Source organism: Vulpes vulpes, chromosome 12, assembly GCF_048418805.1.
Source record: "Vulpes vulpes isolate BD-2025 chromosome 12, VulVul3, whole genome shotgun sequence".
Lineage (NCBI taxonomy): Eukaryota > Metazoa > Chordata > Mammalia > Carnivora > Canidae > Vulpes > Vulpes vulpes.
Window position 1 is genome coordinate 116,660,248 of NC_132791.1, and position 24,780 is coordinate 116,685,027.

General features: G+C 41.3%; 2 protein-coding genes across 2 annotated transcripts in view; both read left to right on the forward strand.

Moving 5' to 3' along the window:
- The first annotated feature begins 189 nt into the window (after positions 1-189).
- MPZL3 (myelin protein zero like 3) lies at positions 190-24,539 on the forward strand. Its single transcript, XM_025999137.2, has 6 exons — positions 190-363; positions 9,215-9,381; positions 12,721-12,931; positions 14,734-14,899; positions 17,368-17,431; positions 21,393-24,539. The coding sequence occupies exons 1-6, from the start codon at positions 291-293 to the stop codon at positions 21,417-21,419; spliced, it is 708 nt and encodes a 235-aa protein (XP_025854922.1). The 5' UTR covers positions 190-290; the 3' UTR covers positions 21,420-24,539.
- The window catches only part of JAML (junction adhesion molecule like), a 29,747-nt gene continuing 28,874 nt past the window's right edge, over positions 23,908-24,780 (forward strand). Inside the window, exon 1 of the mRNA XM_072729665.1 lies at positions 23,908-24,546. The gene's annotated coding sequence lies outside the window, so the exon portion shown is untranslated. The remainder of the gene's footprint in view (positions 24,547-24,780) is intronic.

Sequence of the window (24,780 nt, forward strand, 5' to 3'; positions counted from 1 at the left end):
AGTAGGAAGATCAAGACTATTTAGTACCACGGAATTCCAGACAAATAAATTGTAATTTTCACAAAGTCTGTGGCCTACTTCATTGTCAAGCAAAAGAGAATAATCTCTTACTCGGGACTCAGAGCACTTTTCAAGGTGTGGCTCTGGAAAGATGCCACGTTCCTATGGCAACTAGGAGTCGCCATTTTAAGTGTTCTCGCGGCCTCCCGCCCTGACGTCACTTCCGGTATCACCTGTGTGGTTACCGGGAGCCGTAAACAAGGTGTGCAAGCATCCAGAGAACTGTCGGGATGCAGCAGAGCGGAGCGGCTGGAGGCCGTGGCTGCGCTCTGCTCCCACTGCTGAGCGTCCTGTTCTTCCAGGGTGAGAGCTCCGGCTGGCGCCCCCCACTTCCGGCCGGGGGGTTAGGGAAGATGGTCGGTTTTCCGGTTCCGGTGGGGGGGTCTCAGGAAAGCCCCCACATTGCTCCTCGCAGTGCAGGAAGTGGGCGGGGGTGTGCGCCTCTTGTCTTCACCACCCGCTGAGTGGGCAGCTTGTCCGTGCTTTCCTGAGCCCTGGGCTCGACCACCTTGCGTGGCTCACGTGTATTCTGGCGATGGCTCCACCCGATGGAACCACGGAGGCCTCCGGCTTTGGGGGCACCCTGTGCTATCTTGTGATGGGTTATCAGCGCTTGACGCTGCTGTGGTTTTGTGGGCTGTGTGTCCTGATTAGGAAGGGGCAGTTCTAGTGTTCAGGAGTTCGGCTCAGTAATTTTGGGAGAGAAAATCGTGACTATTGGTACTTTTATTTTTTTGTAGGTGATTGCCAGAGCCTTGAAAGTGAAATATTTATTAGTCACAGAAAGGATGTGCTGTGATTTCGTTCCAAGAGGCACATTTTGTTGGGGGGAAAAGCAACCGGTGTAGCATTTTATTTTATTTTATTGTTAAAGATTTTATTTATTCATGAGAGACACAGAGAGAGGCAGAGGGAGAAGCAGGCTCCCTGCGTGGAACTCAGTGTTGGGCTCCATCCCGGGTTGGGGGATAACCACTGAGCCACCTAGGTGTCCCTAATGTAGCGTTTTAATAACATTTTTATTTTATTTATTTTTTTAAATAACATTTTTATAATACAAGATAGGGCGTATCAATGTTAAAAATTTTAATCTATTAACTAATATCGGAAGTACAGTATTCACGCTATGGTATAATCTTAGAATTAGGATAAATTTTGCTTTTATGCAATTTTCAAATTGCATTGAAGTCCAACCTAATTACCTTTCATTTTGGAGTGCAATTATTTCCTGGATTTGTGTGTGTGTGTGTGTGTGTGTGTGTGTGTGTGTGTGTGTTATCAGGAAATCATATGTTAGTAGGACTTGGATTGTTGAAACTTTATAAAGTTTCCTGTGGGTAAGTGGGAATTTCTGAAGGGGGCCTTTATCGTGAAGTCTTCAGTTCTAAATCTTAGCAGGTAATGAATGCCAGGAAGTTTTTATTTATTTGATGACTAATATTCATGTTGCTGGCACACTCCCTGATCCCTCCCAGCACTTTGTGTCATCACAAGTGTCCAGTTTTTCAGCTAAATTCTTTTGCAATATAATATTTAGGCTGACCTACTATCACTCTAAATAATCCCAGTTTCATTTGTCTCTCTCCCTCTCTCCCACGCAAATATTCAGATATTGTCCTATTGAGGGAAAAACCCTAGAAACGATGGGTGGTTTATTTTTTCTTTTTTTTAAAAGATTTTATTTATTTATTCATGAGAAACAGAGAGAGAGAGAGAGAGGCAGAGACACAGGCAGAGGGCGAAGCAGGCTCCATGCAGGGAGTCGGACGTGGGACTCCATCCCCGGTCTCCAGGATCACGCCCTCGGCTGAAGGCGGCACTAAACTGCTGGGCCACCTGCGTTGCCCGGATGGGTGGTTTCTTAAACTTGATGTCATTTCACATTGAGAAGTATCCATCAAATACTCCATATCAAATAATTCAAACTTAAAAGTTTGTTTTATGGTCCATAAAAACTCGAATTGACTTATATTTTGTCTTAAAAAAAATAACAGCTTTATTGAGATACAGTTCACGTGCGATACAATTTATCCATTTGAAAGGTACAATTGGGACGCCTGGGTGGCTCAGCCTTTGAGCCTCTGCCTTCAGTTGGGCTCAGGGCATGATCCTGGAGTTCCTGGATCAAGTCCCACATTGGGCTCCCTGCAGGGAGCTTGCTTCTCCCTCTGCCTGTGTCTCTTCCTCTCTCTGTATCTCTCATGAATAAACAAACAAATAAATAAATAAATCTTTAAAAAATAAAAGATACAATTGAGTGGTTTTTAGTATATTCACAGACTTGTGCATCACCACCATAATCAGTTTTAAAATATTTTCATCATCCCAAAGAAAAACTTCATACACATCAACAGTCACTCCCTATTCCTCCCTTCTCTCAGCCTCTGGCAGACACCAGTCTACTTTCTATTGCTATGGCTTGCCTGTTCTGGACATTTCACATAAATGGAATCATATAATATACATTCCTTTGTGGTTAGTTTCTTTCACTTTGTATGTTTTCAAGGTTCAACATTTAAAAAAATCCGTTAGCCAATAGACTTTGGTCTCATATCAGTGTTTATTTGCTTTTCCTCTTCAAAGATAGGGCTCATTAAATGATTAGCTTGTTTGAATTCTCCAAGTTATAAACACGGTCCTGTTATATTAGTTGTCATAGCATGTGGAAACAATAAATTAGCTTAGAGTTCTTACACTTTTCTCCATTTAAGTGTGTACTTTTATGAACCAAATATTGACAGATTTGTATTTCGGGAAATTGGTTGTACGAAACTGGGAGTTTTGACACATTTTTTTTCATTCCTTTGTGTATAAAATTAATGTATGTTTAAATGTGGTTTTCTTGGTTCCTCCCAAATTAAAAAATTGTTAATTATTATGAGTATATATATATATATATATATATATATATATATATATATACAGGCTATTTTGACCTGGTAAGAATGATTTTTTTACTCAGGAAAAAATCTAAATCTCACTAACCACATTAGGCCTAGGATGAAAATTTCTTTTTTCTTTTTTTTTAAGATTTTATTTTATTTATTTGAGAGAGAGCACACAAGTAGTGGGGAGGGACAAAGGGAGAGGGAGAATCAGACTCCCCACTGAGCAGAGAGCCTGATGAGGGCCTCAATCCCAGGACCCTTGAGATCATGACTCAGAGCCAAAGGCTGCCACTTAACTGACTAACCTACCCAAGCACCCCTAGGTTGAAAATTTCTAAATGAATGTAACAGTGGATTAGTAATTTTTTTCTTATTTTTTGAGTGGATTAGACAAATTGTTTTACATGTGTTGATCGTAAACCACTTTTAATTTCCATATTTATATATATATGTATATAAATGCACATATCATAATTAGCTTAATGCATTTTTAGAAACAACACACCTGGGTAGCCAGCACCCAAATCAAGATATAGAATGTTACTGGTACTCCAGAAATCTTCCATTTTCTTCCAGTTATTATCCTTTCTCTCCCAAGGAGAACCAACGTCCTGACATATAGATTAGTTTAGTTCATCCATGGCTCTTACTTTTCTCTATACACTTAAGACTCACTTACCTAGTGTTTAGATTTCAGCAAAATGACTTTACATATTGATAACTTTATGGGAGAATCATGCTTGTGAATATGGAATTCAAATATATTAACAAGAAGTTAGTTGGTGGGTAGATTTATTAATGGTGTACTTACTATAATTCAGTAACCAAAATTTGCTGAGAACTTGTAGTTTTTAAGCTTATTTTGCAATAATTTTTGTTTCATAAAAAGGAAAGTTTGATGGTTTCATTCAGTTGAATATTACTGAGCATTCACAGTGTGCTAGGCTCTGTTTTGATGAGCTCAGGGTCTATTGGAGAAGACCGACAAGTCATCAGGTAATTTTAGAATCTGGTACTAAGAGAAAAATGTGGGAGCACAGAAGAGGTGCCCTTAATCTGCCATGAGAGTACAGGGAAGACTTCCTGGATGTGCCACCAAAGGTAAATCTTGAAAGAAGATGGAGAATGAGTAAAATTCCAGATGTAGAAAGGAACATGAATGAGGCATAGAGGCATTAAATAACTTTCCAAACAAATTTTCTGAAACTTAAACTTTGAGTGGGTTAAATCACATGTGGAGTTTGTATGTGTGTATGTAACAATCAGTAGGCAGAGTTGGCTGGAGAGACATTAATGAGATTCCTACTTAGAAGTGTAACCCATATATTTTTATTTGCTCTAAACCAGGGTTGGCAAACTTTTGTAAGAGGCTAGAGAATAAATATTTTTTTAATTTTTATTTTTCTACCTGATATTAAGGTTTGTTATATAGCTACAGTAGTCCAAGAACTGTGGTACTTATACAGAATTGGACCCATAAATCGGTGAACAGAATAGTGAACCCAGAAGCAAGTCCACACAAATATGTTCAATTGATTTTTATTTTTTAAATATTTTATTTAATAGAACACGAGCAGGAGAGCAAGAGAGAGAACAATTGGGAGTGGGGGAGGGGCAGAGAGAGAGGGAGAAGCAGACTCCCACCTGCGCAGGGAACCTATTGCCAGGGTCAATCCCAAGACCCTGGGATTATGACCTGAGCTGAAGGCAGATGTTTAACCAACTGAGCCATCCAGGCACCCTGAGAATAAATATTTTAGGCTTTGTGAACTATATGGTCACTGTTGCAACTACTTATAAGGTTCTGTGTATCACAAAAGCAGCTATAGACAACCTATAAATATATAAATATGGCTATGTTCTAATAAAACTTCATTTACAAAGAGACATTGTAGGCTAGATTTGGCCCATGGGCCATAGTTTGTTGACCTTTACCCTATGCCAACTAACCATCGATATTATCTCTCAGCTATCTCAAAAGCATATTAAACATATCCAAAATCAAGCTTATGTTCTTTCCTATCAAGCCTGGTACTTTTCTAGTCTTTCCTATGTCAGTGAATTTCACCAAGTCAGAAACCTGGGAGTCATCCTTGACATCTCTGTTTCCCTAACATTCCACAGCTAAGCTAACACCAATTCTTGCTGATTTTAATCTGTAGGAATTGTCTTCCTGGTTCTTTCCATGTCTACTACCACCAACTCAGTTCAAGCTTTCTTTATTTCTCATTTGACTATTTTAGTAGCCTTCTAAGTAATCTTATCTTTACTCTTGACTCCTCTTGCATGTCTTCCCTCGAGTGACCTTTTAAAAATGAAAACCCCATCATGTCTCTTCTCCCTCAGTCTTATGTTTAAGTATTTTCCATGGCTTTCCATTGCTCTAAGAATAAGGACCCAAGTGTCTGAGGCTCTGCATGATCTGCTTCCTGCTTACCTCCTAGCCACACCTTTCTCTTATGCTATTTGTGTTGGAGCCATTCCGCCTTCCTTTTGGTTCCTTAGCTGACTGTGCTCCTTCCTGGCCCAGGACCTTTGCATATGTTGTATTCTCTGCCTGGAATGCTCTCCATCTCCTCACCTTGTTACCTTTTCTTCAGAGCCCAACTCAAAAAATAACTTTTTCAGTGAAGCTTTCATTAGTCACTCCTTGCTTCTTTACCATAACTGGTGCAGTTCTCATAATCAGTCTTTTTGTCTCTGCTTCATGGTACTTATCAGATTTTGTAATTATACATTTGTCTTTATGATTATTTGATTAATGTGGTGAACTTTTGCTTTATTTTAAGCTCCAAAATAGGGTGTGTATTTATTTTGCTCACATTTAATTCCAGGCTCAGAGGGTGGCACAAAACAGATCCTTAGTAACTATATGTTTGAAGAATGAGTGAATGAATAAGAGTATTGTCATGAAAGCCTTGGGATAGAGAAGGTCTAGGAGCAAGGAGTCACTGTATCAGAGAGATCAGTAAAATAAGAATAGAAAAATACCTATTGGAGTTTTTATCCCTTGGATTTTGTAGTTTTAAGACATGATGCCCTTTACCAGAAATGGTAGTGGACTCTGTATTGTACAATAGTGGTCCACAAGTGGATGGGAAGGGAGGAAATGCAGGCATACCCTGCTCTTTCACAAACCTGGCTTAGTTAGGAAAAAAAAGACAGTAGTTGGGGTAACATGTAGTATTTTGGGGTTAAGAAAAGATCATTATTATTTTGCTTTATTGTTACTTGTTTATTTGTTTTTAAGGATGGGAGAGACTTCTTTGTATTTAAAGTCTGAAGGGGGAGAGAGCCCCTCTGAAAAGGAAGAGTTCAAAGAGAGTAGAGACGTTTTTCTGCTGAAGCAGGACCTGGAAGGGAGGGATCCAGGGCAGAACCAAAGGATTTGGCCTTGCATAGGAAAAGAGATACCACACCCTTTCAGATTGGATGTGGGGATAGGTGTAAATGCAGGAGAGTACATGGATGGGCAGTTTATATGGCTTTAAATTTCTTGAAAAAAGTAAGAGGAGAAATTTTCTTCTGAGAATGAGGGATTTGGAGGTTGCATAGAGGATGGTGAGAATGTCAGAGGTTGGAGGAATCAGGAAGAGGAGCTAAGGCTGGTTAAAGGGTCATCATGCCTCATTAAGGGCTCAGCTATGGGTAGAATCCATGACTTTCTTATGGTATCTATCTGTGCAGTTGTGTGATTATTCTCCTTCAGTGTATGACAGGCATAGTATAGGAGTGGTCATCTAGGGCTGAGCTTTTCCTGAATGGGTACAATGGAAAGGGAGGAGTGTAGAGGACTTCAGAATGTGGGAAATATTGCAAAAACGGGATAGGAAGAGAGTGGGTATCTGATCAGCACACTTTGTCCCTATACTGGAATTTTTGGTGACCTGTCCACTTCCTTCTCTCAATCTCTGTCTGCTCCCTTCCCTGTGAGTTTTTGCCCTTGATGTGCTGTGTGTAACAGGGGAAATAGTCTTTACAAATTGAGGGCAATCAACAGTATGTGTGCTTGAGGAGCATTATGTATTAAATGCTATGAGAACAGTAAAGAAAGAGCAGTGAACTGCACCGGGGAATTTGGAGAGGTATCACAGAGGTGCAATGTGAGCAGAGTTTTGAAGGTGTGCGAGCTTTGGGCTGTGTGTGGTATGGAAGGACCAGGCAGGACTGGTAGAAATGGGGACAGCCTTCCAGACAAAGCCATATTCAAAAAAGAGGCACATTGGCATGAAAGGACAGAGTAAGTTTGGGAATGGCAGACATTCTGGGCATGGTGAAGGGGTTGGGATGGGTAGATAGGTGGAGGCAGAAGTTTAGGACCAGATTGTCACTATGTGGGTTTTATTCTATAGCCCAAAGAAGGAATTATTGAAGGTTTTTGAATGTGGTGTTCATTTTAATAATAACAGCTAACATTTATTGAAAGGTTCTATTTCACATGCTGTGCTAATAAGCATTTTATGTGTTGTCTTATTTAATCTTATCACATCATTACAGTGATCCAGTGAAGTAGGTCTTGTCATTTTTTTCCTTTCTAAGGAAATCGAAGCTTAAACAGGTTAGGTAACTGTGATTAAAATCTTACAGCTAGAAAGTAGCTGGGCTAGAATGCAAGTCCAGGTCTATCTAATTCTAAATCCATGCTTTCAAATCTCTCAACCATATTTACATTTTAGGATAAAGGAATAGTATGAGGAGAGTGTGGATTATCCATCCATTCCTGAGGTCGTGGGAGAGAATAGGGGCTGAGGGATGAAGGCTTTCCAGGTAGAGGAACAGCATTTGCAAAGTCAAAAGAGGAATGACAGGTTTAGCATGACAACGTCAAGAGTGGCTGCTGTGGAGGAAAGAGAGGTAATCCTCATCTTTGGGACGGGTCAGAGTCTTATTAGAGTTGTGAGCTCAGTCTTGGTGTCCTTTTAAGAGGAATGTGAACAAACTAGATTGTCTTGAGAGGAGCAAGAAAAATGATTCAAAGCAGACAGAGGTAAAGGTGTTGATGACTCATGACTGTGTCTGTGATGGGAAAGGTTGAGAGAGTGTAGGCAGAACTGAAGGCCCCGGTAAGGTTGAAGCCATCTAACCTGCACTGAGCACTTACTCTCCGGGGGTAGGCAGGCTTTATAGTGTTACATCTGTTTTAACTCATTTATTCCACACAGTGACTTTCTAAGGTAAGTGCTGTTAATTATCATTCTCACCAGGGTGAGAAGCTGGAGTGTAAAATAGCTTGCTAAGACCATAGAGCTAGCAAGCGATAGAGTTGGGATTTGCATCCTGCCTCGACCAGGAGGACTGTGGGTTTTCAGGATGGTGTATGGGTTTGTTCTCTTCTGAATCCTTGCTGCCCGGTTTGACTTGGGCCTGACAAAAGAATCGGGGCTTGTTGCAGTAGAGAAGAAAGCAGTAAAAACAAAGTGCTGGTGACTTCCCTAAAAAATGGCTCCCTAGTGGAAGATTAATTTCTACTCTGTTTTTTGAAAGGGGATTGGTCAGAAGAAATTGGGACCTCTTTCTGGGTGGAGCTGGAATGCCAAAGTTGGATATATGAGCCTGTTTTGGAAAGAGTTAAATCTCTAGGGAGTTTAAAAATGATTATCTTATTTTTGCATTTTAGAATGCATTAAATTGTTCTGTGTTCCTTCCCCATGATTTACTTTTAATGGATGTAGGATTCATTAAGCAGCTTTAAGAGGGGGAAAAAAATAAAACACAACTGGATAGAACTTGGGGGCAGTTTTCAAAAATTCTTTGAAAAAATTTCCTCCTCTTATTTTCTGTCCTCATTTTGCTGGTGGTTGAGAAAGTGGTAGCTTCAGGTTACATGTGTGCTGTACTTGGGGGTAAGTCCCTGAGACCACAGCAGCTGCTATAATTCCTGGGGTATAAGTGTGTCAGGGGGCGGGGGAGGGGGAGTACATGGCATTGTGTTTCAGCTGCCGTAGGCGGACCCACTTGTTTGTACTGCATTTAACCACAAGTCCGTATTTGGAAAAATGCTGGTGTGATCAGGTTTTAGAGTTTTTTACCCAAGCATTTATTCTGTGATTTAATATTGTAAAATGACAAAAAAAAAAAAAAAAAAAAAAAAAAAAAGACTACCCCTTGGTTAATGCAGATAGCTGCTCCTTGTTCTTGTGGGCCTGCCTGAGAAGATATTTATCTGTTACTACAAGAGCCCTAAAAAACTATAGTGTCTCTGTGTTGCTCACTCAAGTCTGTGTCTCACCCAGATGCATCCCTTTTACATGTTGGGCTTGCTTTAGGTGTTCATGTTGTCCTTTCCTTGGAGATTAAAGTGGATGGCCATGTCCGAGGTTATGTGGGAGAGAAGATCAAGTTGAAATGCACCTTTAAGTCAACTTCATCTGTCACTGACAAACTTACCATCGACTGGACATACCGAACCCCTGGCAGCAGTCGTACAGAATCAGTGAGTGTTTTCCTATTAAGGAGATTTCTTTGAGTCTTCAGTAATCAACAGCTCTGGAATCCTTCTATTCCAGGTCCCAGGTGTACCTCAGGTCTTCTCATCTTAGAACTGAACATGAGCTTCTATATGAAAAGAAGATGAGCTGCTACCCTATGTGGCGTTCATTTGGTCATGTAGGGCTTCTCATTCTTCAGTGTGAGATGTTGTACATAAGCTATGAGGAAAAACATTGTCAGAAATTCAGAGGAAACGTGGCTTACTTTTGTTTCCTCTTTGTTGTTTCCTCTTGCATGTTTTGAAGCTTGTTTTCAGATTCAAGATACTAAAAAGAGTACCTCCAGGACCGCTGGATAGAAAAATTCTATAGGTCCCAGTCATAGATGTCTTTTCTCATAAAGCTGCTCATTTCCTGTGGTATGAGGTTGTCTCAGTGGGTATATCTATTGGTTTAACTATACTCTGTAGATTTATCTTGGCATCGTCTCCTAGTATATAAACATCTGCATTGATTTATATAGTTCCCTTTGAAGGAGATGGTGGCACCTTGTGTGGATGACAGATGCTGTTAGTGACAGATGGTCTTGCGGTATTAGAAGCAATATACTTTATATACACATATAAAACACATTTATGGTTTGGATCTCATTGTGGATGTCTAATTGAAGATTGCAATGCTATAAAAAACCCTTTCTCTTTATGCTTCCAGCAGTATCCTCACTTCAGCATAGATGCTATCAATAATGTGAATGTTGTAGCTGTATGTTAAAATTGTATTTTTGAAAGCATCCTTAATTCTTTTATCCTGTTTCCTTCATTGGAGACCCTTCTCTCTGATTTTAATATATAAGCTTTGAGTTTTGTTTTAGGACCCATTATCGAATGCCACATAGCTAGGAGTTGGGGAGGGGATTCCAGTGAAGGAAGCTAGGCTATATTCGTGGTCCCTTTTTCTTTCTCTCTCTTTTAAAGATTTTATGTATTTATTCATGGAAAACACAGAGAGAGAGGCAGAGACATAGGCAGAGGGAGAAGTACGCTCCCCATAGGAAGCCTGATGTGGGACTTGATCCCAGGACCCTGGGATCACAGCCTGAGCTGAACACAGGCCCTCAACCACTGAGCCACCCAGGTGCCCTCCCTTTTTCTTTAGACTTAAAATAGTTTACTTTATTTTGAGTGGTCAGAAAACTACAGCTGGCCTTTTTCGACTCTGCCTCATTGGCCAAAAGTAGGACAGAGCAAGCAGTGGGGGATCTTCTTGGGTCAGAAACCTTAACTGCAAGCATCAGTTCTTGTATGGTCCTGTTTTCTATGAGGCTGGTCAGAAACTCAGCAAGCTCACACAAGTTGGGATCAGTGGACCTTTAAAGTCATGTGACATGATGTCATGGTCCAGGTCAAGTCAGTCAGGATCCTGTCACACTAATTGGGTAGCAAGGATATGAGTATCACCAGTTTAACTTGGAATTTACAGGTTGGATTAATCTTGAAGATACACATGCATGCCTTGATTTGTCAGTAAGGAGTTACAAACCCTTTTATATAGATGCTAATAATCCACTGATTATTATTTTAAAACTTTTTAAAATATTTTATTTATTTATGATAGACACAGAGAGAGAGAGAGGCAGAGACACAGGAGGAGGGAGAAGCAGGCTCCATGCCAGAAGCCCGACACGGGACTCGATCCCGGGACTCCAGGATCGCGCCCTGGGCCAAAGGCAGGCGCCAAACTGCTCAGCCACCCAGGGATCCCCTCCACTGATTATTATTATAGGCGTGCTTTACCTCCCTCTTTGTTCTTTTTAAGATTTTATTTTATTTTTAAGATTTTATTTGTTTATTTGAGCAAGAGAGAGTGAGAGAGGAGAGGGCACAAGCCAGGAGAGGGGTAGAAGGAGAGGGATAAGCAGATTCCCTGCTAAGCAGGAAGCCCAATGTGGGACTTGATCCCAGGACCCTGGGATCATGACCTAAACCCAAGGCAGACACTTAACTGACTGAGCCACCCAGGCATCCCTAAGATTTTATTTTAAGTAATCTCTACACCCAACATGAGGCTTGAATTCAGCACCCTGAAATCAAGAGTTGTTGTTCCACCAACTGAGTCAGGCAGGTGCCCCTTATCTCTTTCTTTGGAACATTCATCACACATGTTACTATTTCTTAATATCTGTATTTCCCATTACACTGTAAAAATCCATGAGATCAGGGACTATGCCTGGTTGGCTCTCACTGAATTTTTTTGCTTAACATAATGCCCAATATATAGTAAGTGTGCTATAAGAATTCATTGGATGAATGCATGAAGTGTTAAGTGATTCAGCATCTTCTCTGGGAAGTTGCTCTTCAAAATTGGGCAATTTGGTGGTTGTAAATGAGGAAGTACCATGTAAACAAAAAAAGAGGAAAGCCTTGAATCTTGCATAAGAAAGACCATATTGTGTTGTAGTACCTGTCTGCCCTCTACCAGACATAATGAGGTGCTTTTGGTGACAAAGTGTCTGACCATCAATCTGAAGCAGCGCTGTTTTAATTCAACAGACATTCATTGAGTCCTGATCATGCATTTGGCTTGGGGTTTTATTAATCGCCAAGATAGATAACTTGAGAGAGGCTTGATTATATTATACCTACTTCTGTTTGAGGAATAAGCAAAAACTTCCCCTGCCTACTTATTAGCTGTGTGCCTTTGAGTAACTCACTTAGTTTTTGGCTTTGTTTCCCTTTCTGTAAATTTGGAATAATCATATCTGCCCCGTGTATATAGTTCAGTGTTGTTATGTGGCTCAAGTGCGTAAATCTGTGGGAATCATTTGCAAACCAGAAAGTACCACACAAACAACAGATGCTACTTTAGAATAGGGGTTCTCAGCTTTGGCACTATTGACATTTTGAGCTGGATAATTCTCTGTTGTGGGAAGCTATCCCATGCAATGTAGGATTTTTATCAGCATCTGTGACCTCTACCCACAAGATGCCAGTAGCACTCTCCCCAACCGCGACAACCACAACTGTCTCCAGAAATTGCCAGATGTTTCCTGGAGACCCACATTGGCCCCCAGGTGACAACTACTGCTTTAGGAATTCAGGGAGAATTTAGAAGATCTGAGAGTTAGGATCCTAGGACTCTTTTGTCAGGCCTTTTCCTGATAAGTGTATTAACTTGTCTTTTAACCCATAGGATGGAGGTGAACCAAATATTACAAAGAAAATGTCCAACTGAGAAAATCCATTATACCTTTGTACTTGATTTTGGACCTACTTAGCTTTACATTTTCATTGCATTTTGCAAATTAACTTTTTGTTGTTGTTGTTGTTATGGTGTTGCTTTCTTAGATTTTCCATTATCAGTCCTTCCAGTACCCAACCACAGCAGGCACATTTCGGGATCGAATTTCCTGGGTTGGAGATGTATACAAAGGGGATGCATCTATAAGCATAAGCAACCCTACCGTAAAGGACAATGGGACATTCAGCTGTGCTGTGAAGAATCCCCCAGATGTGCACCATAATATTCCCGTGACAGAGCTAACAGTGACAGAAAGGGGTAAGCCAACTGCCACCAGCCTTCTTCTGCCAGGCTCTGTGACTTCCATGGTGCTTACTGTAGAAGTTAGGGACAAGCAAAACCACCTACTGTCTTTATAAGCCAGTCAGTCAGTGGAACAGTCTGCCATCCTGAATTGTCTATTAGGATGAATTTCTTTTCTTTCTTTTCTTTCTTTTTTTTTTTAAGACTTTATTTATTAATTTGACAGAGAGAGAGCACATGTGAGCACAAGCAGGGAGAGTGGGAGGGGAAGAAACAGATTTCCCACTGAGCAGGGATCCTGATGCAGAGCTCCATCCCAGGACCCTGGGATCATGACCTGAGCTGAAGGCAGCCACCCAACAGACTGAGCCACCCAGGCATCCTAGGATGAATTTCTTAATCTTTATTTTGCAAACTGAAGCTGTTTTTCTTTTTCTTTTTTTTTTTTTTAATTTTTTTAAATTTTTCTTTACTTATGATAGTCACACAGAGAGAGGGAGAGAGGCAGAAACACAGGCAGAGGGAGAAGCAGGCTCCATGCACCGGGAACCGACGTGGGATTCGATCCCGGGTCTCCAGGATCGCGCCCTGGGCCAAAGGCAGGCGCCAAACCGCTGCGCCACCCAGGGATCCCTGAAGCTGTTTTTCAAATGCTGTTATAGTTTCCCGATTATGTATTTTTTATTTTAACCTCAGGTGACCAGAGGTCTTGTGCAATGCATAGCAAACCCGAGTCAATGGAGGCTTGTTATCAGTATGAAATAGAAGCCATTTGATTCCTCTAATCTGTTCATATCCTCAGTTATGAGGCCGTGATCTTGCCTGTGTGTTGAAAGAGTGCCCCCTCTAATGATGGGAGGCAGCACATTTCTGTTACAAAGGGCAGCATTTTCCTTTTAGTGTGAAAGCGCAGGAAAGTAGGTTAAGGACGCACCTTTTTTTCTACATTATTCCCGGGTGAATACTGAGTGGTCATTCTAATCCTCTGTTGGATTTGAACCAAAGATGTAGAGATACAGAGCTGCATTATGGTTTGTTATAGATGCTTTATCTCCCAGGTCTTTCTCAAATTTACCTGTCTGTCTTTTTTTCCCTGTTTCTTTCTGCCTCCCTTCCTCTTCCCCCTCTCTTTCTTTTTTTGGGACGGTAACTCAAGATTTCAAAGATATAGGCATGTTCATGCTGCAGGCTGCGTAGAAAATAGTATTGTTTTTTGGAAGACAGTTCGGTAGTATGAATCTGAAGCCTTAAAAGTGTATGCCTTTCAACCCAGGAATCCCATTTTAAATCTTATCTTAAAGAAATAGAGGTAAATATGAGGATTTATGTACAAAGATGATCATCATAATGTAGCTTGTAGAAAGGAATTGGGAACAGCTTGAATGCCCAGCATTGGTTCAGTAAATTGTTCAGTGTAGTAGAATACTGTGCAGCCATGAGAAAGTAACACTGGAATTTTTAATGACATGGGAAAAATTTATCATATATTACATTTAAAAAAAGGAGTTTAGAAGTAGTCTGTAAAATATGATTCATACTTCTAAAAATAGGCACTCTCCTATCTGCAGACCCATACCCACATACTCCTAGAAGGAACGCTGAATGGGTAGATACCAGCGTGTCAATCCTATGTAGTGGCATTATGGCTACATTTTTGCTCTTCCTTGTAATTTCATGTACTTTCCACCTCTTCTACAATGAATTAATGCTTGTTGTTATCAGAAGAGATACAAAGGCAAAAGTAAAATCTAGTTATGTCAAAGGAGGCCCTTTTGCACCTTGTCCGTCTCTCTCACCTTCCTTTTTTCTTCCTCTAGGTTTTGGCACCATGCTCTCCTCTGTGGCCCTCCTCTCCATCCTTGTCTTCCTCCCCTCAGCTGTGGTGGTTGTTCTGCTGCTGGTGAGGATGGCGAGGAAGTCGGCAGGGCTGAAGAAGAGGAGCAAGTCTGGCTATAAGAAGTCATCCATTGAAGTTTCAGATGAGTAAGTCCAGCTGGAGCCCTGAGCAGTTAACTCCTTTTCTCTGCAGAGAGACTATCTCTGGATAGTCCCCAGAGCCCCTGAGTCCACCCCTTTCCTTTTTCCCAGGCCAAGTTTAGTTCTGCCAAGGAGTATTAGAGGGAAGGTTGGAAGTGAAGCTAGTGGATATTAATTTGGAGAGAGAGATGGAGCAGTGAATATGGGGTCCTAGTCTCTGCTTTGGAAATCAGATTGTACTATGCTATGGTTCTACATATAAATTCTGAAGTGGTGGGGGTGCCTGTGTGGCTCTGTTGGTTAAGCATCTGACTCTTGACTTCGGCTCAGATCATGATCTCAGGGTCATGAGATCAAACCCTGCATCAGGTGTTGTGCTGGGCTTGGAGCCTGCTTAAGATTCTTTCTTTCCCTCTCCCTCTGCCTCTCCTCTCTTGCTCATTTTCTCCCCCTCTCTAATAAGTAAGTAAGTAAATAAATAAATTCTGGAATGAATATCACAATCCTTAAAAATTAACAGGAAATTCCAACAAGTCAGTTATTTTTCCCTTCTCATTTTGGCACCAACCTGGTGTGTCCCAACAGAAAATGCCTAAGCAATAGGAAGGCTTTAAGGATAGCCTTGGACAGCAAAACCATTTTATTTTTTATTTATTTTTATTTATGATAGTCACAGAGAGAGAGAGAGAGAGAGAGGCAGAGACACAGGCAGAGGGAGAAGCAGGCTCCATGCACCGGGAGCCCGATGTGGGATTCGATCCCGGGTCTCCAGGATTGCACCCTGGGCCAAAGGCAGGTGCCAAACCGCTGCGCCACCCAAGGATCCCGCAAAACCATTTTAAATAAGAAAGATCTGTTCTTGGTCAGCAGGTGCTCTGAGAGGCTAATTGGACTGTGATTATCGAAGGCATTTATGAAACATCATGTTGCCAGTGAGCAGGCATGATCCAGTATTTTCCCTAGGAATAAATCTACTAAAAACAGGTGACCCGGACACCTGGGTGGCTCAGCAGTTGAGTGTCTGCCTTTGGCTCAGGGCATGATCTCGGGTTCTGGGATCGAGTTCTACATCGGGCTCCTTGCGGGGAGGCTGCTTCTCCCTCTGCCTGTGTCTCTGCCTCTCTCTGTGTGTCTCTCATGAAAAAAAAAAACACAAAAACACAAATCTTCAAAAAAAAACCCCACAAAAAACAGGTGACTAAAGTTTGCCTAAAACCTCTTTTGATTCTCCATTGTCTATATCGGAGGTTCTTAACCTTAAGACTTCCTTAAGGAACCTTAAGACTTAAGGAAGTCTTCCTTGGGGAGGTCTAAAATTTTATTTGTCTGTGCATGTGTGCACATGTGCATGTGTGATGTGTGTGTGCATGCACATGCTCATGTGTACATGTGTTTATTTGATTGGAGAGAGAGTGCCCTTTGTGGGGATCTTTGGTCCCCTGAAAAAGGTAAAGAGCTCTTGGTAGAAATACTAAGAAGTCTATTTCTTTTTCTTTTTTTAAAAGATTTTATTTATTTATTTATTTATTTATTTATTTATTTATTTATTTGAGAGAGTGACTGCCTGAGACAGAGAGAGAGGAAGAGAGGGCACGAGCAGGGGGAAGGGCAGAGGCAGAAGGAGAAGCAGGCTTTCTGCTGAGCAGGGAGCCTGACGTGGGAGTAGATCCCAGGACCCCAAAATCATGACCTGAGCTGAAGGCACTTAACCAACTGAGCCACCCAGGTGCCCTGAGGTGTCTATTTCTTAGCATGCTCTAACAAGATTCCTTATGATCTAAACTTCAGGCCCATTGTTTCCTGACATTTCACCTGGTTCACTCCAAATGCCAGCTTACACAGCTTATTTTCTTCTCTAAATAAGCTGCATTCACTCAGGTCTTTCTTCTGCATGCTTTTCTCTGACTTGGAATCCTCTCCTTCCCTCCCTGTTTGCCTAGAAAACACTTCCTGATCCTCCCTGACCCAGTTGAAATATCTCCTTCTCTGGAATCTCCCTGGAATCCACCTAGGAGAACAGGCCTCTCCCCCGTCTTTGCTGCCACAGCAGTTTGACCTTAAGCTTATTAAAACATTTTATTATGTTGTATCATAACGTACTTGTTAGGTTTCAACAGGTTTCTCACACCCTGGAGGTTGTGAACTCTTCAAAGGAGCAGTGTTTTATTTGTGTCTTGATCCCCAGCCCAGGAGGATGGCTCAGGCATGGTTGGTGCTCAGTACATTTCTAAATGAATGATTGGGACCAGCTTCTATTATCGGGCACTTCCTATGTGTCAGGCCCTGTGGTACGTGTTTTACATGCGGTTATTTTTTATCCCAGAGTGTAGGTAACCTGCCTACTCACACTTCTTGTAAGTGGTAGAACTGGAATTTAAAATGAGACCTGTCTGACTTCAACAGCTATGCCCTTAAGTGCTCTACTGTACCGAGGACAGTAATTTTTCAGATTTGGTTTTCTTCTTTTTCTCCAGCACTGACCAAGAGGAGGGGGATGATTGCATGGCAAGGCTCTGCGTCCGTTGTGCTGAGTGCCTGGTAAGCCCATGCCATTTCTTTGTTTACTACTTATGTTCCATTTTCCTGCTTACTTAAGGGGATCCTTTGCCCTCAGAGGCAGCAGAGGATATGCAGTTAAGGTCCAAAGTAGGGTATGAACCAAGGTCTTTCCCCAAAGTATTTTGGTCTCAAGGAGCCCCTACCAATTCTAACCATTATTTTGGTTTCATCTCATGAGCATAGAGTGGTATCCTTAGGTTAGGGAAGGGGACCACGTCTCTGCCTACTGACAGAAAGCACCCTGAGAGAGGAGTGGCCCATGCTACTAATGTCACACTAGGAGACTTTGGGTGCCTGGACTCAGAATCCTGAACTGAACTTTCCTGCTCTGCTTCAGTTTTTCTGTTTTTCCCAGGGAATTGGAGTGATATAACTTTTTAGGTGACTTGTGGCTTTATCAATAAAAAATACCCATGTTGGAGGATTGCTTGGGTGGCTCCCAAGTGTCTGACTCTTGATCTTAGCTCAGATCTTGATCTCAGGGTTTTGAGTTCAAGCCATGTGTTGGCCTCCATGCTGGGCATGGAGCCTACTTAAAAAATAAAATAAAATAAAATAAAATAAAAAGAAATACCCATGTTTGAAGGCCTGAGTGTTGATTTAAATTTTCAAAGCTGTCATCCCTCCATTTTTTTTTTAAAGCTCTTGCTGTGATTGGTAGGCTTGCGTGGTTGTCCCAGCGTCCTGGGAGGAAAGAGCCTCTGATGTGGTAAAGTTGGAAACAGGTCAAAAGCAACTTATGATCTAATATGAAACATACCTGTCATTGCAGGGTTTAAACTTGAGTTCTCTTTGTACTTACGGCCAAGCTCAGTACTTAGCCAGATGACCATAGCCCAACTATTCACTGCAGTGTTCTTTGTTTCTTTCTCTTTCAAACTTGAATATAATATGTAAGATGAGGGGAAAGTTGAAGAGGATCTAGCAATAACTCTTCAGGGTTTGAATACTCTAGTAATACAAAATAAGTTAGTATCCATGATTATTATACACATTTCAGATATTTTTTAAAAAAAGATTGCTTGGGCAGCCTGGGTGGCTCAGCAGTTTAGCACTGCCTTTGGCCTAGGAGGTGATCCCGGGGTTCCGGGATCGAGTCCCACGTTGGGCTCCCTACATGGAGCCTGCTTCTCCCTCTGCCTGTGTCTCTGCCTCTCTCTTTCTCTCTCTGTGTCTCTCATGAATAAATAAATAAAATCTTTAAAAAAAAGATTGCATTTATTTATTTGAGAGAGAGCAGAGGGCAGAGGGAGAGAGTGAAGCAGGTTCCCCATGAGCAGGGAGTCTGACGTGGGACTCGAAGCTTAACGGACCACCAAGGTGCCCCCACATTTCAGATATTAATTCATTCAGTAGTTATTTACTGAGTATCTGTTATATATCAGATATGATTTTGGGTACTTAGGAAACCGGAGTGAACAATAGTGACAAAAATCTCTGCCCTCAAATAACTCACATTCTTTTCCATGTGTAGAAAACTCTCATTCTTCAAGACACAACTGAAACGTCACCTTCCCTTAAATTGTGGGTACAAATAATAACTAACTAAATCTTTAAAAAAATAAGCAAAACATAGAATATACCAGGTGGTACTTGATGCAGTAGGAAAAATAAGATAGGCAAGGGAGATGGGATGGTTGGATAGAGGGTGAGTGGGGACACCCTCGCTGAAACAATATTTGAGCAAACACCTAAAAAAAGTAGATAAGCAGCCATATAGCTGTTGTGCAGGAACATTCCAGATAGAGGAAATGGTAGGTGGAAAGACCTTGTGGAGGGAAACGCATTTCAGGGACAGCAAGTTCTAGGGACAGCAAGGAGACCAGTGTGGCAGGAATGAAGTGAGCAAGGTGAAGAATAGCATTTGTTGATATCAGAGAGGCAATGTCACATCTTAGAAACATTATAAGTGATTGGAATAATCTGGGCTTTTATTCTTAAAGAAATGGAACATGCTGGAGGTTTTTAAGAAGAGAAGCGCTACTTATTTCCAAAGGCCTCTGGCTTCTGTGTTGAGAATAGGTGATATCACGGTCAAGGGATCATGAGAGTCAGAAAACCCAATTAGGAGACCTTAGCAATAATGCAGGTGAGAGAAGGTGGTACTAGTTTGAGCCAGGGTGGTAAGGAGTGGTCGTATTCTGATTCTAATTGGAAGGTAAAGCCTGAAGGATTTATGGATGGGTTTCACGTATCTGTGAAAGAATGAGAGGAGTCAGGAATAATTCATGATTCTTGATTTGAGCAACTGGTGGAATTGATAGCATAGGTGGAAGAGATATAGACTAGAGCCCCAGAGCTCTGAAAGGTTGGCAGTTTGGAAGAGGAAGGGGGAATTGGGAAAGGAGGCTGAGAAGGAACATCCAGTGAGGTAGGAGAAAGCCAAGGGGGTTTGCCATCCTGGGAGCCAAGTGAAGAACGTGTTTCAAGGAAAAGAAAGTGATTAACCGTGTCAGTTGCTGCTGAGTCAGGTCAAGTAAAATGAGAGCGGAGGGTTGATGATTGGCTGATCTGGTGACGTGGGGGTCATTGGTGACCTTAGCACAAGCAGCTTCGGGAGAATAGTGGGGAAGATGGGAGTAAGGTCGAGAAAGAACGAGAAGAGAGACATGGGTGACAGTGGGTGTAAACAGCTCTCGCCAGGAGTTTTGCTATGAAGAGATGCAGAGAAATAGAGCAATAGGTAGGTGGGGGATGTGTGTCAAGAGTTACTTTCTGTTTAAGATGAGAGAGATTATAGCACATTTATAGGCCGATGGGCATGATTCAGTAGAAAAGGGAAAAATGATGCTGCAGGAGGGAGAAGGGGAAGTTGCTGACATAGCTCCAGGATGTGATGCACAACAGGAATGTTGATCTTGGAGAAAGGCAGGGAGAGGGTATCCATAAGACGAGTAGGGAAGGCCACGCAGATGAGCCCAGATGCATGTAAGTATGGCGACAGGAGCTCAGAGTTTCCTTGCTGACTACTCTATCCTGAGTGTGGGAGACAGCAAAGTGATTAGCTAAGAAGGAAGTGAGGAAGAGGTGCTGGGGGTTTGAGAAGAGAGAGAAAGGTTGGGAACAGTCATCCAGGAGAATAGAAGAATGAATGGGCCAGAGAAATGTGGCGTGCCAGGTAGTACTAATGGGCCACTTGCAGGGAGGAGTAATGAATCCAAGTTTAAATGATAAAAATAAGAATCATGGTAATAGTAGCTAATCTTTTTTTTTTTTTTTTAAGATTTTATTTATTTATTCATGGGAGACACACGGAGAGGCAGAGACAGGCAGAGGGAGAAGCAGGCTCCATGCAGGGAGACTGATGTGGGACTCGATCCTGGGTCTCCAGGATCATGCCCTGGGCCAAAGGTGGTGCTAAACCGCTGAGCCACCCAGGCGTCCCAACAGTAGCTAATCTTGAATGAGTGTTTGCAAAGTGCTGGGCACAATGGGAAGTGATTTCCATACATCATCCCATTTAGTTCTTGTAGACTTTCTGTGAGGTGTCTGTATTTTTATTACCCTCCATTTTACAGATAAGGAAACTGAGGCTGAGAGACGTTTAATAACTTTACTCAAGGTCGTGCAGCCAGCAGGGGGTGGAGTTGGCATTAGAACTCAGAGAAACTGAGAAACCCAGACTCCGAGGTATGGTCCTGCATGTTCTGCTGCAGACAGATGCCTTTTCATGTGTGTTGAGGTTTTTAAAAAATATCCGTCATGGAAAAGGGAACTGTTAGGGTTTCAAAGCAGAAATCAGTCCAAAAGACAACCAGTGTATGGAGGTCCTGTGATGCTTCATGGGAACACAGGTGTGCTGAGTCAGTGCCATTTCTCTGGGACTGTCGCCTTGTGCTGAGTTCCACCTGAGGGGTCATAGCACGAAGTCTTCGTCTAAAGTCTGACAGTGGCATTCTACTTCATATAAACCACCACAACTGCTGTTCTTTCCCTCCAGGATTCAGACTATGAAGAGACATATTGATGAAGTCTTCACAATATAAGAAGAGTCACCTGCTAGCAGACAATGTCCCATCCCACTGGCAGCTAAAGCACCTGCGAGAAGTAGGAGCTGGCTTGGATGGCAGTGCTGGAGGATTCGGGAAGTCATCAGTAGAGACTTCAGGAACTATTTATTTATTGAAGAAATGTTCTTTTTATATTTATAAACTATTCAAGAACCCTCAGAAGAAACTCAAAACTATCCCTTTTAATAACTTATGTGCTAGTTGAATGAAGGAGTTCTTTTCCTGAATAGAAAGATACTTTTTGACTCCCCTTTGCTCTTGAATGTATTACATGTTTTCTTCTAGTTATTTGGGGGAGAATCTGAAATGTTGGCCACACTGCTGATGCCAGAATATTTTGAAAATATGAAATGGAGCTCGTATGTTCCTGACGTGCTACCGATGAAATGTTTGTTTGGGATAAATATCTTTTGATATTTGCTCCGTGAAGGTTTTCAGCTGTGAATCAGCAAAGAGCAAATTCTCACTGGTTTTGTAACACAATGAAACTTGGAACTCTAATTTCTGTAGAGTTGGTAGGGTCAGGAGTCCATGGTTTGCCTTGACTGGGTTTTTAAAGTATTAAAGTGTCATCAATTTATAATTAAGGAAAGGAATGGTGACCTAGAGGGATTCCTTTCTTTTGTCTTGTGAGGATCTAGGTTTGTTACTTTCCTTCCTTATAGCTGACTGATTAGTGATTTCCTTCTTGACATCCCAGATCAGAGGCAAGAAAAACTCTTTGAAAGACTTATTGGCGAAGGTAGAGAGTATTTTCAGTTCTTTGCAAGGAAATACTTTTTTTTTTTTTTTTAACAAATGCCACTTGAGTTCAAATGTTGGATTGACTTTAATGAAGCTTCTATTTATAGGAAATAATCTTTTTGACCTGTCTCATTCTTCAGAACTTCTTTGTGTTCTAAAAGGTGCCAAATATGAGTGAACTAAGTATTTACAAACGTTTTTTGCATAATATTTGACATAAGGAAGTGAGGTGGTACATAACCTCTACTTCTCATTTCTCTCCTCCGATACCTTATATTAACTTCCTCCATTTTCCCACAGCAACCTATTCCAAATTTTAATTTACACAGGATTTTCTATAAGCCATTAAGAAATATGTGTGGCATGCCCAGAAAGATTGACAGTGTAGTCCTCTGTAAAAGAGTGATAGAGTTTACTTCTCAATTACGAGAGACAAAAATTACTCTCTTCTCCCATCTTTGTTTTTTCAACAGGATAGTCTGAGATTCTCCATTAGGTGGCTCAGAAGGTTTCCATACCAAAGCATAATACACTGTATACGTTATACAAAAAAAAAATCACTTTGCCGAGATTTATTTTTTAAAATTTGGGTTATGAGTTCTGGAAGTCATCAGTAAAGACTTTAAGAAATACAGTATAGGTTTGGCCTGACTTCTTTTGTTAATATAGTCCATACGTTAGAGAAAAATCTGTTTCATTAAGAGACATTATACCTTTTCTTTGGTCACGTAAGGAAGTAGAAGAGGAAAAGACACATTGACTGTTTATTTCCAGTGGTTAACCCTCAGAGTCTTGAGCTACATGGGCTTGTCTGGAGCCAGTCTAGTGAGACCATCTGACACCTCAGCAGAGAGGGGAAAACATGTTTGAGCAACGTGAGTCAATACTTTGGGCTCTAGAAGATTTAAAGATAGAGATCTAATTGTGAGACAGACTCCTCATAGGTCCTCATTTCTCTGAGAAAGAGATGATGCTACAGGAACCCAGCTAAAACCACATTTCATGAATTGAGGAACTGTTTTTTAATCTGGGTTTTCTTGTAATTTCCTTTCAGGCATGCTATGAGGATCAATCCAGTGTAGTGTGTTTGTCACTGTAGGTGGATGGTGCTGTGTGGATACTCGGTCATGTTATTTGTATGTTTGATCATGATTCAAACAAGTGCCTTTCTTAAGTGACTGAATAGTAGCGTCCTTCATGATAAGAGTAAGCTGATCATTTAGTCTGCTCCATTGGTTTATGGTCACATCAGTCATAAGGCTGCTGTCAGTGACCTTGGCCAGCTCTCATACTGAGTCTGGATTACAGCTTGCTTCCTTTTCTCTCTCTCTCTCTCTCTCTCTCTCTCCTCTCTCTCTCTCTCTCTCGTCTCTCTCTTCCTCTTTCTTTCTTTTTTCTTTCTCTTTCTCTCCTTCTTTCTCTCTCTTCCTCTTTCTCTCTTCTTCTCTCTTCTTTCTTTCTTTCTTTCTTTCTTTCTTTCTTTCTTTCCTTTTTCTTTTTCTTTTTCTTTTTCTTTTTCTTTTTCTTTTTTTTCTTCTCTTTCTCTTTCTCCCCTCCCATCTCCCCAAAGGAGCAAAAATCAGTGTTTGGATACCTGCCTTCTTTAAGGATGGAAGGAAGAGATTTTTTAAAAAACTTACTCTTTTAATATTTCCTCAAGTGCTATTCTCTCTCTTTTTCTTTTTGCTGCTTTCTATGCAGAACACACTGTATGAAGACCAGTCTGGTCTAGAAAGGAAATTTAATTCTGAAAACTTCAGAAGGGGCAAGAAGCCTTTCAGAATTTTTCTTTGGCTGCTGAAGACTATCCTCTTGGTTACATTACCTTATGAATTTTGCGCATTGAGCTCTTAATTCTGTCACCGAATGTGAATTTGTAAAATGCTTTGTGTTTCCCATGTGGCCAGTTACCCCAGGCTTCTTGGAGAATATCTTAGTTTTCTGCAGCTCCCAAACCGTGAACTGGTGCTTCAAGAGGGAATGTTGTATGCTGCTGTGTAAAACAAATGTTGGACGCCAAATCCTTGAATCTGAATGTTCTGTCGTGTCACTCTGTTATAGTTCCAAAAGAGAGCCATAAGAAGACCCATAGGGAGTGGACCAAGGCTGTCATTTAACTGCTCAGCTGGAAACTTTGCTGCCGGAAGAGGCAGTTCCATTCCTTTGGCTCCTGTGTTGGACTGTTGGACTGTTTACAGCTGCATTTCACTGTGTTTTTTTGTTTTCGTTTTTTTGTAGGAGCATGTGCACTGTTGGGCCATGTGCACAGATGTCATAACTCTTGAGATCTTTACTACATCACAATTAATAAACTGCTTTGCACTTTCTGGCTACTTTTTGGTATGTGTCTAAATATAAAATGAGAGCTGTCATATGAAAGAGAAAGATTGTGATTTCCAGCATCAAGCAGCCATTTGTCTCTAAGCTCTACCCCTGCAAGAACCTGCATAGACTTGGTGGTGTGGTGGTGGAGCCAGCTCACATAGCAAGAGCTGATTGTTAAGTTTTTAGGAATTTTGCAAGCCCATTGTTAAACTTATCAGTAGTTTGAAATAGGCCATGGTGGGAATATTT